The sequence below is a fragment of the Gekko japonicus genome, unplaced genomic scaffold (assembly GCF_001447785.1).
Source record: "Gekko japonicus isolate JY-2015 unplaced genomic scaffold, Gekko_japonicus_V1.1 scaffold66, whole genome shotgun sequence".
NCBI lineage: Eukaryota > Metazoa > Chordata > Lepidosauria > Squamata > Gekkonidae > Gekko > Gekko japonicus.
Window position 1 is genome coordinate 96,846 of NW_015163605.1, and position 16,582 is coordinate 113,427.

At 40.3% G+C, this 16,582-nt stretch overlaps 1 protein-coding gene across 2 annotated transcripts in view; it reads right to left on the reverse strand.

Annotated features, from left to right (window-relative positions):
* Positions 1-16,582, reverse strand: part of LOC107107052 (mitogen-activated protein kinase kinase kinase MLT) — a 123,563-nt gene that overhangs the window by 61,311 nt on the left and 45,670 nt on the right. For both annotated transcript variants that reach the window (XM_015407269.1, XM_015407271.1), the window contains exons 8-9: positions 13,665-13,751; positions 7,583-7,657 (exon numbers count right to left, since the gene is read on the reverse strand). In XM_015407269.1, the coding sequence (XP_015262755.1) occupies positions 7,583-7,657; positions 13,665-13,751 (162 nt within the window). The remainder of the gene's footprint in view (positions 1-7,582; positions 7,658-13,664; positions 13,752-16,582) is intronic.

Sequence of the window (16,582 nt, forward strand, 5' to 3'; positions counted from 1 at the left end):
ACAAGTTACCCAGAAGGTTGTGCAATTGTTTACAACATTTCAATTTTATGCAGATGACAAATTCTTACCATGTGTCCAAATTCGGTCCTCTCAAAAACAAAAAAACCCCAACTTTCGGTTTATGGCGGTGCGCTAGCAGACTCACCTCCCGGACCTCCCGGGGGTGAAGCTGCACTCCAGCTGAAGAAGGGGGTGCGCAGGCTCGCAAACCCCCTCAGGGGCCCGGCGAAGGGACCCTGGCCATGGAACTTTTAAGAGGCTGCCTCTTCGACGGCGGAATGCCGGAGAATTGAGGCACCTCTTTGTTCCGACGGTTCTCCGTGCTGTGAGACCAAATGGACTTAGTGACGCTGACCCGGGGCAAGCGCAGGAGATCGTGCAGCAGAAATGAAATGAAAGCGAGGTCGAACGACCAATTATGAACGTGAGTCAATTTCAAAGCGTTTTGTAAAGGGAAAAAGATAGCTCCCCACCCCACCCCACCGAACGGAGAAAAGACGAGCGGGGGAGGGACGCCTCCCATGCGCATTAACTTTTGAGCGATTGAGGGGGGGAGTGGAAGAAAACGCAAAGGAAACTGCCTAGAAGTACTTACCAAAGCGAATCTAAGCGGTCAAGCGCACATTCAGAGGCTTTTTAAAAATTCGCGAAAGTAAACAAACGATAAAGATTGCGGGGAAGAAGGACAGAGAAAAACTTTTAAAAGTGAAAGGGTCTGAGAGCCCGAAACCGGAAGTTACCAGTGAGGTGGCAAAGTCTATAGCGGATTATATGCCCCCTCTGCTGGAACAGCTGAATAACTTAAAGGAACAGATGTCTATAGTGACTCAAAGCATTACTACACAACAAACCCAGATAAACGATTTGATACAAATAATGAAGCAAGATGCTGAGAAGGTAAAGGAAGTGGCTGTAACTACACAGAAAGTGAAGAAGAAAGTGCAAAAGCTGGAAAGGAAACAAATCTCCATGGAAGATCAACTGTTGCAAGTCCAAATGGAAAAGGCCAACATGATCCTTCGTTTCCAGGGCATGCCAGAGAACAGAGGGGAGAATCTTAAAGATGTGATGAGTGAATTGCTAGCCCTAGTGACAGAAATGAAGGCGGAATCGTTGCTTAACAACATGGATGTGGTCTAGAGATCATATTCAGGCTACATAAAGAAAAATAATCTGCCTGGGGAAATTGTTGTAAGATTCTCGAAGAGGCATGTGAGGGATACAATCCTGAAAGCAGTTGCTGGAACACCCTTGAAGGCGGGGGGAAATATCATCAGAACGCTAAAGGATATTCCATTTGAAGTAAGACAACGGAGAAAGAAGTACAAGGAACTTGTGCTTTTTCTTCAGACAAATTCAATTGGATATAAATGGCTATTTCCAGAAGACGTCACTTTCAAGATTAAAGACAAAAAAGAAAAGATTGACTCTGTTCAGAAAGCTCAAGAATTTCTAAGGGTTCAGCTGGGAAGGCCAGAGGACGGGGAAAAAGAAGAGGACAGCAAGTCCAGTGGCGAGCTAGACTCTGGCTCTTCCGGAGAGGACTCTCTGTCTGAGCAAGGGGCAGCAGCCCCAAAAAGTCCTTACAAGCTGCGGAAGAGAAGGGGAAAGGAGAAGTAAAGGCTGAAGGACTCTGAATTGTGCCTTTGAGACTTTTGATATGGGATGATCGGGGGTACTGTTTCTAGACAGTTACATTTAAGCTTTAAAGGAAAAGTGTTATAAATGTTTGACTCAGTTTATAAAGGGATCAATGATGGGAAGTCTTGATGTAACTAAGCTAGTTGGAGGATCTCCTCTCTTGGGCTTTTAGTTAGCAGTGGGTTCTTTACTTTATCCCGTATATGTAGTTTCCCCTCCCTTTTCTTCTGTTGTCGTTTTTGTAGTATTAAAAAAATAATTAAAAAATCCCCTCGGGCAGCTCAACCCCCCCCCCAAAAAAAACCCAAAAAAATCCCCTAGCTTAAACAGTGTTGATTTGCATTTGCTGACATCTCTCTCTCCTTTCTTCTTAAAGCAATACTAGAATTTTGATTACAAGACAACAAAGGTCAGCCTTTGGACTGGCAATAAAGCAGAAAGGCTGTGCTGCATACAACTGATGAAAACCTGATTATTTCAAGGCAAAAATTGACTTAGCCAAAGCAGTCATAACTTCCTTGCATTTCCTCCTGCCTTTAAAGCTCCCTTTGTTACGCTTGTGGGGGGGAGTAGGATAATTGTGGAAAACTGGGGGGGAGTCACCGTTAAAATGTTTCTCGAAAGAGCATTGCCTCCGATAGTCTGTTTGACAGACCCCAGACAAGGTTGAGACAAAAGGTTCAAACCAAAGTGTAGGTACATAATAAAGGGATGATGCATATTCTTCTCAGCATCACGCCTGTAATTATACCATTTCTGCTAAAATTACAGATGCAGCAATTAAAACGTGCATTTTAATTTGGGTGCACAAAAACAATTAGGAACAATGCTGAGGTGTCTCTCCCAGGCAGATCCAAGTGATTTTCGCATTATAAGAGAGAGACAATTTCTTTATTTCAAATGTCAAGCAACATAAAAAATGTCAAATGTGTAACAAAAAAAAAGAGACAAGTGCTCTTCTGTGCAATAGCTGCACTATTCAACAATTTGCTGAAGGGCTTTTTTGTGTGTGTGTCTGCTGTTTCCCAGTCCGTCTGCACATGATTCTAAGGCAACTACTGAGCAGATACTATCCCCCCACCCGCTGTCATATGCACCTCCCCAATGCTCACATGCAAATATTTCCTCCAATGACTTCAGCAGAAACCCACATTTCAGGACGTGCCATATAGCTGACTACACATCAGCTTGGCGTAAAAGAGCAGCATGACAGCAGGTGCACTCTTGGCACTATATCATTTCCACCTGTTGATATAATTCCATAATTGATTCCTAATGGAGAGTCCTAATGGCCTGCTTCAGTGGTTCATGCCTCCCTGTGGATCCCATGTGGGTAATGACTAGCTACAACCTCACAGTGATGAATGTGAATGAGGGTATGGGGGGGGGAAACAAAAACTGAATTCCCTTGCACCCACAGTGGCACCTAGTGATTCAATGGCAATTTCAAGGGATATATGTTTGGGCTGGTAAATCTTGTGTGGGGGGGGGAAAGGATCATGGGATCCTATCTTGAATTCAAACTGTGGCACTGTCAGATTCACCAATCATGGTATTTAACCTTGTGTTTTCCAAACTTGATCTAGTAAATTTACTTCTGTAATTTCAATGGAATTTTCACTGCGGTTATTGTGTGACTGACTGGAAAGTTATTCACAAATACGATTAATCTCCAGGTAATAGATCAGGTTTTCTTATCAGTAACTGGTTACAAATATATTGATGGTATACAAGTTCAAATATATTCATTTACTTATGTTAGACTCAAAGGCACATTACACACCGTGAGTCAGCACAATCAACAAAATGGGGCATTCAATAATCAGTGCATTAAATCCCTAATATAAAAGACAGTCTGCCATTCAACTTACAAGATGTGTTTCTCTCCCTTGGCCTCACTGAACTGTAAAGATGAAATAGAGAAGGGGAGGACCATGTGTTATCCCTAAAGTCTTTGGTCCAAAGATGGAATAAAAAAGTGAGAGACAGAATTTCTCATCCCTGGAGTTTTCAGTTAATAACCCCCTTTCAATTTTGCTTCTACCTTACACAAATCGAATTAAACATTCTTTATTTTTTGTGCCATGGAATATTAGTTTCCATCCAACTCTTCTTGTAAAATATATGCTTTTTTCCAATGTTATTTGTGTCTCAGTGAAGTATAATTTGGGTTGGAAAAACATTTGTTTTCCACTGACAAAAGAGTACTGCAACTGATGTGTGTGTGTGTGTGGTGGGGGGATTTTTACTGATTACCCCTCCAACTCTAGATTGTCACACTGCATTTGGTGAGGTGCAGCGAGCAATAGAGGGGGCCTGGAATGTCCTGCTCTGTATTTTGGATCCAACCGTTATTGTGTGGTACACACTATATATATAGCTATCACACAAATTACACATAAAAACCATACTATGTGTAGACAGGACAAACAAACCTAAAAAACCACCAGTGACAAATGAAGAACTGACACTATTGGGAAAAAAAACTATTAATCAATATGAAAAGGAACATTTACCTGCCCCTACTGAAGAACAGGAAACTAAAATTTGGGTGCAATCAAGCTGAGAATGACCCAACTTACTTAGGAGGATGAAAAGCCAAAAGGCTTATGAAGAGGTCCAAAGGGTTTGCTTCAACTTGGCAACAAATGGCTAATGAAGTTCAGTATAAGTGAGGTTGCACTGATCCATGTAGGGCCAAAACGATATCCGTAGGATACATGTGGGTTTCATCAAGGGACACAATGCCCCTAGGGATGATTTCATGCCGGGAAAATGGCAAGGAGGAGGGTTGGTATTGTCTACTCAGAGTGGCAGAGACTCTCTACTTGCTCTTCTCTGCATAAGCCTATACCCACCCATATTTTCATATTTTATGTAAGTGCATCTTTTAAAATGCCAAAATAAAGCAATGAGCTGCCCAAGACACGGTGGATGTTTTTTCCCGGTGTCATGAACAGGTAGAAGACAACTAAGACAAAAAGAAAGGATGAAACGGAGTCCCACAAATAAATGCATATAAGAGAGAAATAGAATGCTAAAGAAGTAAAAGGATCACAGCACATTACTGACGCTATCATTGTCATCATGAGAGCCAGTTTGGTGTGGTGGTTAAGTGTCTAATCTGGGAGAACCGGGTTTGATTCCCCACTCCTCCACTTGCACCTGCTGATGTGGCCTTGGGACAGTCACAAGCTCTGGCACAGCTGTTCCCGAAAGAGCAGTTTGTGTCAGAGTTCTATCAGCCCCACCCACCTCACAGGGTGTCTCTTGTGGGGAGGGGGAGGGAAAGGAGTTTTTAAGCCACACTGAGACTCCAAGTGAAGGGTGGGGTATAAATCCAATCTCTTCTCTTCTCTTCATTGTACATTAGCGTATAGGTTTGGATCCTAAGAATTGCTACTGCTCCTTTTCAGTGGTGGATTTTCCAAATGTGTTCCTCTGGCATGAAGAACTTCTGCTCATGCAATGCCAGCATCTTCCAATGATCTGAAAAGCACCCAGAATAAAAAGAAAACACCCTGCATACATATAAAGCTGCTTTATACCAACCCTTTATCCATCAAGGTTGGTATTGTCTACTCAGAGTGGCAGAGACTCTCTACGGTCTCAGGCTGAGGTCTTTCACATCATCTACACCCTGATCCCTCCTGGATATGCTGGGAATTGAACCTGGAACCTTCTGCATTCCAAGCAGATGCTCTGCCACTAAGCCACACCCTCATGGGCTGCTTCCACCATGAATGAAGAAGGAGACAAGGGAAAGCATGGCTTAGAATCCAAGCCCTTGTCTGCTAAAGCAATGTTCAGTACAAGTTGTAAGAGACACAAAAGCAAACACTGAGAAATTCCATAGTAAGATGGATAGGAACAATAGGCTCCCTGCACCATATTCAACTTTCCCTGTCCAAATAGCATCTTCTTCTCTCTGTAAACATTTCCTAACTAACAGTGCAATTCTAAGCAGAGTTACACTCTTCTAAGAGCAGTGAAGTGAATGGATTTAGGATGATGTTAACTCTGTTTAGGATTCCACTGCAAATGCTGTTTCCCCTCATGTCTTTTGTATAAAAACATACTTGGTCCTCTCCCCAATTTGCCCAAATGTCAATTCTAGCCATACTTTATACTTGTCCAATTTTCCCTTTCTCAAATCCCCCAACCCCACCATTCTTCTGCTTTCTTAGCCCCTTCCCACTTTTTCTAGATCCAGCTCTGCCTTTAAGAATGCCATTTATTGACTGTTTATTTACTTCATTTATACCCCACCTGAATGGGGACCCAAAGCTGCTTACATTGATCTCCTCGCCTCCATTTTATCCTCACAACAACGCTGTGAGGTTAGTTAAGCTTAGCATGTGTGACTGGGCCAAAGGTCACGCAGCAATCTTCCAGAACAGAGATGGGATTTGAACCCGAGTCTCCTCGGTCCTAATCTGATACTCTAATCTTTATACTACACTGGCACGTTCTCTAAATCAGTCCAGCTCCCTGCCTTTCAGGAACCCTATTTGGTCTTTAGCACCCAATTTCTAAAATAAGACATTGGAAATCACACATTTCTAAACAGTGGTCTTTCCTCCCTAATGTGATGGGAATGGATGCTGATTGTGCTTGCTTAGTATATTCTGCACATATCCCAAAACACTCTTTTTTGTATTCCTATCTCCAGAGCCAAGTTTCCACCAACATTCTCTCTTCCACACAGCTATGTATCATGTCAGGCCTCTTTATGTTTACAACAGATAGCCATAGATTCACATTCTGACCAAAACCGTTTTCTCTCAGCCTTAATTCAAAAATGTAGAGGGAATGGACTGATTGCGTTGACCTCTATCAAGGTAAGATAGGAAGTAAGTAGGAACAACAAGAATCATTTAATTTTTAAAAATAAATATATAGAGCCATTTCTGTAAGGTTTAGAGAGGCAATACCCAAGCTTTTGAGCCCACCTCACACCCACTTTTGGGGAGAAACAAGCCGCCAAGGAGACCATGAATCTCTGCTGTTACAAAACAATATGTCAATCCTACTCAAAGCATATTTTATTAGATAGTTTATTGGGGGGGATCTGAGCTGACACAAATCTCTGAGAAGGATGTGATTATTATCCATCCTCCCCACTGGACCTGACTGAAAGAACAGTGCTTTACTTCTTTAACTAATATTAAAGGAAAACAAAATGCTTGTTTATTATATTGGTAACAGTGATGAGATTACTTTGACTTTCTTTTCACTGAGGACACCCATCTTGTCCCATTCAATCTAATTGCAACAAGACAGAATATTAACCAACCAAGTATGCTAAAAATGTGCAGAACTGAAAAAAGAATTCCAAACATTCAGAGACAAACTAGACAAGATGCTCTCATCTTCTTGATCACATCTTCCCAGTATTTTCAAGAAGAAAACTGTAGTCACGTGCACCCTTGCTTTAGGTAAGAGCTTCATGGACAGAAGAGATTTAAATCCTCCACCCACACCTATTGAAATTAATCTGTACCCCAGTGCTGTTTATTTTAAATATTTATATTCCATCCTTCCAACATGCTAAGGGCAGCTGTTACTAGTCTTGGAAATAAAAAAGATAGGTTCCCATCATCATACAGGGTTAATAACTTGGACAGATAGATTAGGTTTAAGCAGGAAAAACTGGGCCAACATGAAAGCAATGACTCCTCTACCTGGATGACCCTGGTCTGCGTTGCGATCGCGCACAGCTGCAATGAACTGTTAGAACTGCTGTGGAGGTCCAATCATGTATCTCCCTGAGTCAGTCTAGTTTGACTCTGCTTGCCTTGCTCGAACAAGTCCTCCTTCTAGATACCTTGGCAATCAGTTCTACTAAGGACACTTGAAAAAGTTAACATAACATAATAGAATTAACACATGCAACATCAAAATGTTGTTGTCAATGACGACGTTTTACCAGAATAAATACCTTTGGGTCTGCTTCCCAACACTGGTGCATCAGTTCTGCGAAGCTTCCAGGACAACAGCTTGGAATGGTCAGTCTCTATAATGAATGTAAGAAATTAGTCACCCAAGAACTAGAAATTAGCAAAAGCCCATGCCCAGACAAGTACCAAGAACCCTGCCCCCCAAGAGATGCATTTGTTCAATTTTTTTTTTTAAATGTCAGCATCTATGCAATCATTCCAAGTGTTCTTCTTTGCACTGGCTCCAGCGATTTCACTCTGCTATTTACTATGCCTGTCACGTAAGTTCTCACCAGTTTTTGTACACATTCTAATATTTCCCAATTCATGTTCATTATCTGAATGCAAGTGCATAGTCAGTGTATAATAATCCTGATCTAACGTTTGGATAAAGTAGGTTGAAAATATCATCAAGAATGGCATTGTGAAGCAAACGCAGTCGTTATCCTCGAGAGAGAGTTGGAAACTGTTCAGGGAATTATGGCTCTTCAGCTGCACAGTTTCCCAGAAATTCAGAGGCCATATTGTAGAGCTATCATTGCTCATAATACACACATTCCTTTTGTTTTTCATGTCATTGGTTGTGGTTAAACCAGTTCTATAGGTTATGTATACCCTGGAATCACTAAAATAAGCTACAAAAGAATGCCCAATACTACTGCAACACACTGTGAACATTCTATTAGGGCTCTGGACGAGGCCTATTCGATTGTTCTTATAATGAGTTACTTACTTTTCCACTCCATACTTAGAATATTTTTGAAACTGATTTAAACTTTTTTTTTAAGTTCTAAAAAATGAAATCAAGAAGCAGCCTGAGATCTGATCAATCTCACTGCTCAACAGTAGGGGTGTGCAAACAAACAAACAAAAGGGATTTTTCGGATTCGGAGATATTGAACCCCCCGGGACTCCCCCCCCAAAAAAAGCCCAAATCCCATTACTGCTATGGTATTCAGATTCAGGGTGTTTTTTTGAAATCCCGAATTTTTCTGCCTCCATTATACTCTATGGGAGTATAGTCAATGGTGAATCTATCTGGGGGTATCCAGAGGTCTGGGAAAGTTGGTTTTTTAGGTAGAGGCACCACATTCTCAGCATAGTTTCTGGTGCCTTTCCTCAAAAGACCCCTAAGTTTCAAAAAGACTGGACCAGGTGGTCCAATTCTATGGCCCCTAAAGAAAGTGTCCCCATCCTCCATTGTTTCCAATGGTGTGTGTGGGGGAAACAGCAAAAAAACAAGGACTGATGTCAAACCAGAGAGGTCTCTGCAGTAGCAACTGAAGGTGGGAGGGAGGATTTTTCCAAGCAAACCAGTGCCACTGTGTCCAGCAAACCAGTGCCACTGTGGCAATGCCAGCTCAACAAATCTAAGCAGGGGGCATTGCAAGCCCAACACAGCCAGCACACGTACAGAGTGCCCAGCAGAACCAGTACATGTACAGAGTGCTCAAAGAAGGTGCCCCCATCCTCCAATGTTTTCAATGAAGGGGAAAAAAGAAAGTATTTAAGGGAAGGCACTGGGTTTTCCTGAGCATTAGTACACTGCATTGGTACTGCTTGGCACTCTGTACATGCACTGGCTATGCTGGGCTTGGAACTCCCTCTTGCTTGAATTTGTTGATCTGGCACTGCCATAGTGGCATTGATTCTGCTGGGCACATTGTACATGAACTGGTTCTGCTGGGCATTCTGTACATTAACTGGTTCTGCTGGGAACTCTGTACATTCAAAGGCTGTGCTAGGCATGCAAAAAAACCCCCACCCCCGCTTGGATTTGTTGAGCTGGCATTGCCACAGTGGCATTGGTTCCGCTGGCCACTCTGTACATGCACTGACTGTGCTAGGCTAGCAACCCCCTCTTGCTTGGATTTGTTGAGCTGGCATTGCCACAGTGCCACTAGTTCTGCTGGCCACTCTGTATATGCATTGGTTCTGCTGGGCAATCTGTACATGCACTGGCTGTGGAAGACTGGCAAACCCCCTCCCCCGGCTTGGATTTGTTGAGCTGGCATTGCCACAGTGCGATTTCCGGGAGTATCCAGGATTAGTTATGCTTGATAGCCAAAAATACACCCCCTCTATATAAGGTATCTTCCAGCTATTTTTTCAGCTTGGATACAGCCGAATGAATACCCCCTACTCTACATCGTGTTGGGGTACATAGAGGATGCAGTTACTCCTCAGAAAGCAAGCACATGCCCTGACCTGGATAGCCCAGGCAAACCCGATCTTGTCAGATCTCAGAAGCTAAGCAGGGTCGACTCTGGCAAGAACTTGGATGGGAGACCTCCTTGAAATACCAGCGCTGGGAGGCAAGGGCAGGCTTTATTCAACCACCTCTCTGAATATCCTCCATGCCCCCAGTAGGGGGGTCAGTCACCAGAGGTTGCCCTGACTTTCAGGTGCATCCACGCACACATGCACATAAAAATAAGAGAATACCGGGCGGGGCGGGGCGGGGGGGCATCAAAGCTATTTTTCTCTTGCTCTTGAAGACTGTATGCTGGATTACGGCAAGTGTTTTAGTAGAAACAAGGGTGTTTATATACTGTATACACTGAGACTAGAAAAATTAATTCACAGTACAATCCTGCACAGGACTGTCCAATCCTGCAGTACAGTACAATCCTACCTTTCCAAATTCATTGAAATCAATGTAAATTAATAATAAATCACCCTTTATATTTCACTTACTGAGGGACATGAGCTAAAAATCATGTCATACAAAAAGGTATGCCCACCAACTTGAGGCTCACAGGCCATCTACGCTGTTTCTTTTAGGTGCCAGGCCAAAACATTTCTGTTAATCCATTGGTCTGGGGTTTTTTTTGGGGGGGGGGGAAATGCTTTTATTGTTTTTATTTTGTAAGATGCCTTGAGAGGCTTCTTGGAGAAGCAGCATTAATTTTTTTTCTAAATAAATAAATAAGCCTCATTAAGTATTCTAACAATGATTTGTGTCTAAGTAACTACAGAAGAATGGAAGAAAGCTCTTGTATATTACAAATATTGACAGAAGACTGAAAAGGCAACAAATAACAGGAGAGGAATACCTACTGACAAAACCCCAAATATAGTGCCAAAAGCAATAGCTGTATTTCATGCTTCTATATACAACATGCTATTATATATAACAACTAACTTTTCAGTAGTACTGTTAACCAGGTCAATACTAACCTTTTTGTTTGTTTGGGAGGAATACCAGCAAAATTGTATAGATTTATAAAATGAACTAATTACAGGAAAACAGTGAAATCCAAAATACTATGCTGTTAATAGATATCTGTCTACCCAACTTGCTGCATTGCAGCTGTTTTGACATGCATTGGTCTTTTCAAGAGACAAAGTAAGCCACACAAATGGATGACCACATCAAAGTAATGGGATCTGCAATGAGTACTATAGATATGGAGGGGGGGGCTTCTGTACGAAAAGGATATTCAAGAAGTCTATTTGGCATAAACAAAGTGGCAATGACACTTGATACTTGGTCAAGTCATTTGCCTAAAAATACATCTGATAGTTTAGCAATGGCATTTGTCTGTAACCCTCACTACTCCAGGAGATGGAAACTGCGGTACTAAAAGACACGTAATCATCACTTACATCCGTCTTACTTGAACAGAATGTTATTTGTCAGGTAATATATAGGTAGCAGGTCCTAAGAGTGTCATACTCTAATAAAAGTGACATTTCTTGGTGGTAATTTGATGTTAGATAATGACATCTCTAATACGAACTTTTCTACTTAAAATTGTGCTTGGAGGAGTTTAAAAAAAAACAAAAACGTTCAAGCACCAAGAAAATTTAGAGAAAGGAAGGGGTGGAGGGAATCTATACAAGCTCTTTAACAGTGTAATCCTAAGAAGAGTTACACCCTTCGAACTCCACTGAAGTCAATAAGCAACAGACAGGTGTTAACTCTTCTTAGGGCATTACTTTGAAATCACTAATATTTCATTTAAGAGCCAGGATGGTATAACTGGCCACGGATGGAGGAAATCTGAGTTCAAATTTCCAGCCACAAAGCTTATCAAGTTGCTTTAGACCCACTGTCTCTCCAACATATCCACACAATGCATTTGTTCTACAAAACACAGGATGCAAGGAGAAACTTTCATTCCCTTTGGTGATTTTATGAGTCAGGAATCCAGCCTGGGATAAAATGTTCAATTGTACACTCTTTGCCGATTAAATTAAACACAGCTTGCAGAGTTACAACTAAAGGGAAGTTGGGTCTCAGTTACTGCAAGACATATTACTATTGCATTAGGGTTTTTCTCAATTGGCAAAAGCAGCCATTTTACAATCTGAATTTACATTTAATTAAAAACCAACATGGTCACCTCTGCTTTTGAATCACATTCAAAACTTCAGTGTAAGAATTGATTAAAAACACACGGGCCAAAAAGTGTTCACACTGATTGTCTGGACAAAAAAAAAATGAGACCATTATCAAGCCCATTAATAATTTTTCTTGCACAATCTCCCATGTTTATTGGCATACTTCTGATATCTCTTAAACTATATTTTAACATTTTGATTTTTAAAAAATAGATGCCCTCAAATAGTATTTTTATGTTTCTCCTGCACCGGAGTCAAATATGGCACATACTCTGGCACACTTAAGCACTTCAAGAGCCATTTCTTGCTATGAGAGAGAGCCATGCACTGGAATCAATGGGAATTTAAAGTAATTTATTGTGGCTGGATCATGCCCACATTAACCACAGTAATGACTCATATAGAGTACAACAGCAAATTAAATGGTAGATATGGTATACCACTACACATATATAGCAGATTCATACGTCTGAAATAGGAATTCAGATACATGTCAAGGATTTCCTTTTCATACATCTGCCTTGGTTGGGATGGTATTGGGAAAATAAACAAAAGCAAAATTCTTGATCCATGGACCCCTGCTACATTTTTAAAAATTACATTATATCATGGGAAGTTACCTGTATAAAGCTACTCTGGATGAAGGGAACATTCTCAAGAAAGTTGACCCATTCCACATAGGTTCAAACATATTTCAATCCATTTAAAGCTCAAACATAACTTTTAAAAGACAGAATACTACTGGAACATTAATGCAATAACATGCCATGACAATAGTTTAATTCTCACACTTTAAAAAAATTCTAAAACAGCTTGGGAAACAAACCATATAAAAGAACAAAGAGGCTATATCCTGTATAAAACTCGTTGCTTTTATAATGGCGCCCAACCTACTGGACTGCCTGCGGAAAGATTTCCATACTTTGCCTGTGTGCATTACAGTGGCAACCTTAAATATTTTTTTCCCTAAAAAAAAATGTACTTCCTGCCTCTAATATCAAGGAGCCATGTGTTCAAATACACACTCACATGTTCAACTACCTGAAAGCCTCAATTTGTAGGAAGAAGAAGAAAAGCAAGGCTGGGGACACGGTACAAAGGGTGTTTACGCCACTGAAGTTCCTTTGAAATGGAAAGACACCGCATGAGGAAGCTAGCTACTATGGCACAGCCTTACCAAGTACCAGTGAGGAGCTCATCTTCAATGTAGTGGAGAACGTAGGTGGCAAAACTGTAATTTCCCTCTTTTTAAAACTATTTTTTCTTCTTTTATTTTTGAAATCCTCATCTAAGTGGCAGTTTCTTGTACTATAGTGACTCCTGCTGGGAGAGTTAAGTTGAAGTAGCTGAAGGTCTCTTACAGATATATCAACTCCCGGCCAGTTTAAAGATGTCCTAAACGCAGGAGATGGAGTTAAACTGTTCCCCTACCTTGGACGCAATGGCTTCTTTCATCACTAAGAACAAACCCCTAGGTTTTACAATTGAGACTGAGAAACTAGTACAGTACTTGTACAATTTTTGATCTACAGCATCACGACGTGAAGCTGCAACAATTAGATGTAAAGGGTCCATTCATGAGGAATAACATCACTTTGACCCTTTGTGTTAGCTCCTACTGCTAATCTTTCCATACGCGTGAACTTACTTTCAATTTGAAGAAGATGAAAAAGTCTTTTGCAAAACCCCAATACTGTTTTCTGATCTATGTACCTGAATGTAGAAACGTAGTCTTACCTCGTTTTTTTCTACTACAAGCCAAGCTACTTGTAATCCTTCCAAGCCTTTAAAGGGGACTTCCCTTGTTAGCATCTCCCAGAGAACCTGGAACAGGGGAAAAAAAAGAATTTTTATTTCTGTACTTTGTATTTTAAATACATTATTAAACCGTGAAACAGCACTATCGGTATCCAATTACTAGGCAACCAGATCGCATTTGCAGGAACGTAGGTATATGTTTGTATGTTAAGATACCCATGCTAAATGATTTTTTAATCTCTCTCTCTGTTTTTTTAATGATAAATGCTGATTTAATAACTATCAAGAGGAGGTGAACTGGATTTTGTGAAATATTCAAGATTACAATCTTCTTTTGTTCCTTAGTCGTTCAAGTTTGATGGTTGAGCAACGTCAACTATTGCATTTCTTCTTTTCAAACTATGCTAGGAAATATTGCCGCAACATACCTACACTATCTACTATGTCATACAAACCCTGTTCTTTAGGAACTAATCTCTAATCCTAAGAGTTTATTTCTTCCTTGGGCCCGTCTGTAAGGGGAAAAAAAGAGAGAGATGCTTCAAAACATCAGGTGCTTTCTGACAAGCATAAAAAAATGGTTTCCACCTTCCAAAATCTTTCGGAATCAATCCAAAAAGTATCACAATATAGACTTTTATATTTAACTATTTAATAACCATGTTTCATTCTTAGCCAAGAGAAGACATAAAGAATATTTATGCAAACCACATTTTCACCAAAATGGAGCCAACCTACTCTTACTGGCACAGTGGGGTCTCAAAATGATTTGCATGTCATGGTGTTCAATGTTATACAAAACTTGATGTGGTCTATCAAACCAAGGATAGCATCCTTTGTTTCTATGCAGAGCACGCTGGAATTCAACTAGGCAATGATCTTTATAACCTTATGGACTTCAGACTTCCCTAGACAGATATTCCATACCTCTAGGAGTATAGGTTGTAAAATATACGGTTTAGTGCAGCTGACATAAAAAGCCTACTAATCTTTTTTAAAGCTTGATCCTGTTGTTAAAATGCTTAAGTACCCTTTGCCCTGAAATCTGGGTGGCATTCAAGTTGTCCATGTACATTTTTATGGATTTTGGCCACTTCATGAGGAATATACAAACATATTGACAGAATACTGCTTAGGCTTGGAAAGAACACAGTTAAGATTAGCTAGGTTTTGAACAGGGGATGAGGTTCTCCATCCACTGTTAAATGTGTTCAAGCTTAACATGGTTGCCTCATGTCAAACTGGTTTGTCCTTTGTTCTTTAGCTTGCCTTTTCACCTCTGTTTTTATTTGTTTTTACTGCTACAAAATTGGGATTGCCTACCTTGCTTTGGTAAGTACCTGTGTAGCTATTTGGAGGGTCCCCCATACATACTACTAAGAACATATATCAATGCAATTGCATCACTTCAGGTATGCCATTCAAAATAGGCCAACTATGATAATGGCCAACAAAGAAAACCACCAAGAAAGGGGAAGGAAATCATACCAATGAAACTTGTGGCATGGGATAGCTCACTTCCTATGTAACTGTGATGCCTGCTTGTAATCCTAGTGCAATGATCAAAAGCAATGCAACTAGAAACACTCACATGTGAGCGAGTGAGTTATTGTAGACACAAAACCACATTTGTTTCTTTGTTTTAAATAGAAAATATTACCAATCCAGGAACTTAGTACACAAATTATAGTGCATTACAAATGGTGTGAGACGCTTGGAAGACTATGGTGAAAAGGGTGGGGGGGGTAGAAATCTGATAAGCAAGAAGAAAATTTGTTAATTAAAAGTTAATTGTTGACCAAAATTACACTGTCAAATGCAAATAAAGTTCCTACAGCACTGCTCACTATGAAACCTAGTGTTTCTCAAATACCCTGGGGCTCTTTGTCTTTCTGTACTTTACAGTGGAAGAACTTTATTGCCTTACTGGATTTCAGTGGACAGCACAATTCTATGAAGAGTTACTCTTGTCTAAACTACTGGTTTCCATGGGCTTAGATGGGAATAACTGTGTATAGGATTGCATTGTGACTCTAATAAGCAAAGAAACATTGATGCTTTGCATATGATCTGTATACTTTGGTTAAGATAGCCTTTGGATATCAGTAATAAAGACACTTGTCCTGACATAGTAGAACACCTATTTTATAACCTGGATTAAAACAAGTATCTCTCTCATTCACTGAATGAATAGAGAAAATATGTATCCTCAGTGTAACAATGCAGCTTAACAGAATTTACTACCAAAATGACATTTAATGCAAACCCCTCCTACAATTAATACACACATAAAAATGAATTGGTAAAATGAATTCTGATGAACTATTATTTAAACTGAATCTTTTTATGAGCTCAACTCTAACTATTCAGCATTACCATTATCCTATAAGCACCTTCCTATCATATATAAGAGTACATACTATTTTCTACCTTATGCTGAATATGCCTAACTATAGAGAAATATTGGTTAGATCTGTTTGGAGCACCAACATTTTAGATTAGGAATTATGGAGTGGATCATAAGAATCCTGAGATCTGAGCTGTTAGCTGGAGAAGTCAGCCAACTCTTTAGTAAAGAGTTTAAACTCTGATTTTAAACTCATTTAACACAGGTCTGTTTCAGTCATTTCAGTGGAAACCACTTACAACTAAACCTTCCTGTCCATTTTTATACTCAGCCATAACCCAACTGGTTTCAATGGGACCTACTCTCAAGGAATGGTACATTTGATCTGCAGTCTTAAGCATCTCACCCTCTTAAAAGTATTTGCTGAATCTCAAATTGACAAAGGAAGAGGAAACAAACGGGAAAGTAAGAGAATGAAGATGAACAAAGGAGTATAAAATATTTGCCATCCCTCCTCATTTTCATCTGACCTGTTCAGAAGAGGCAACTT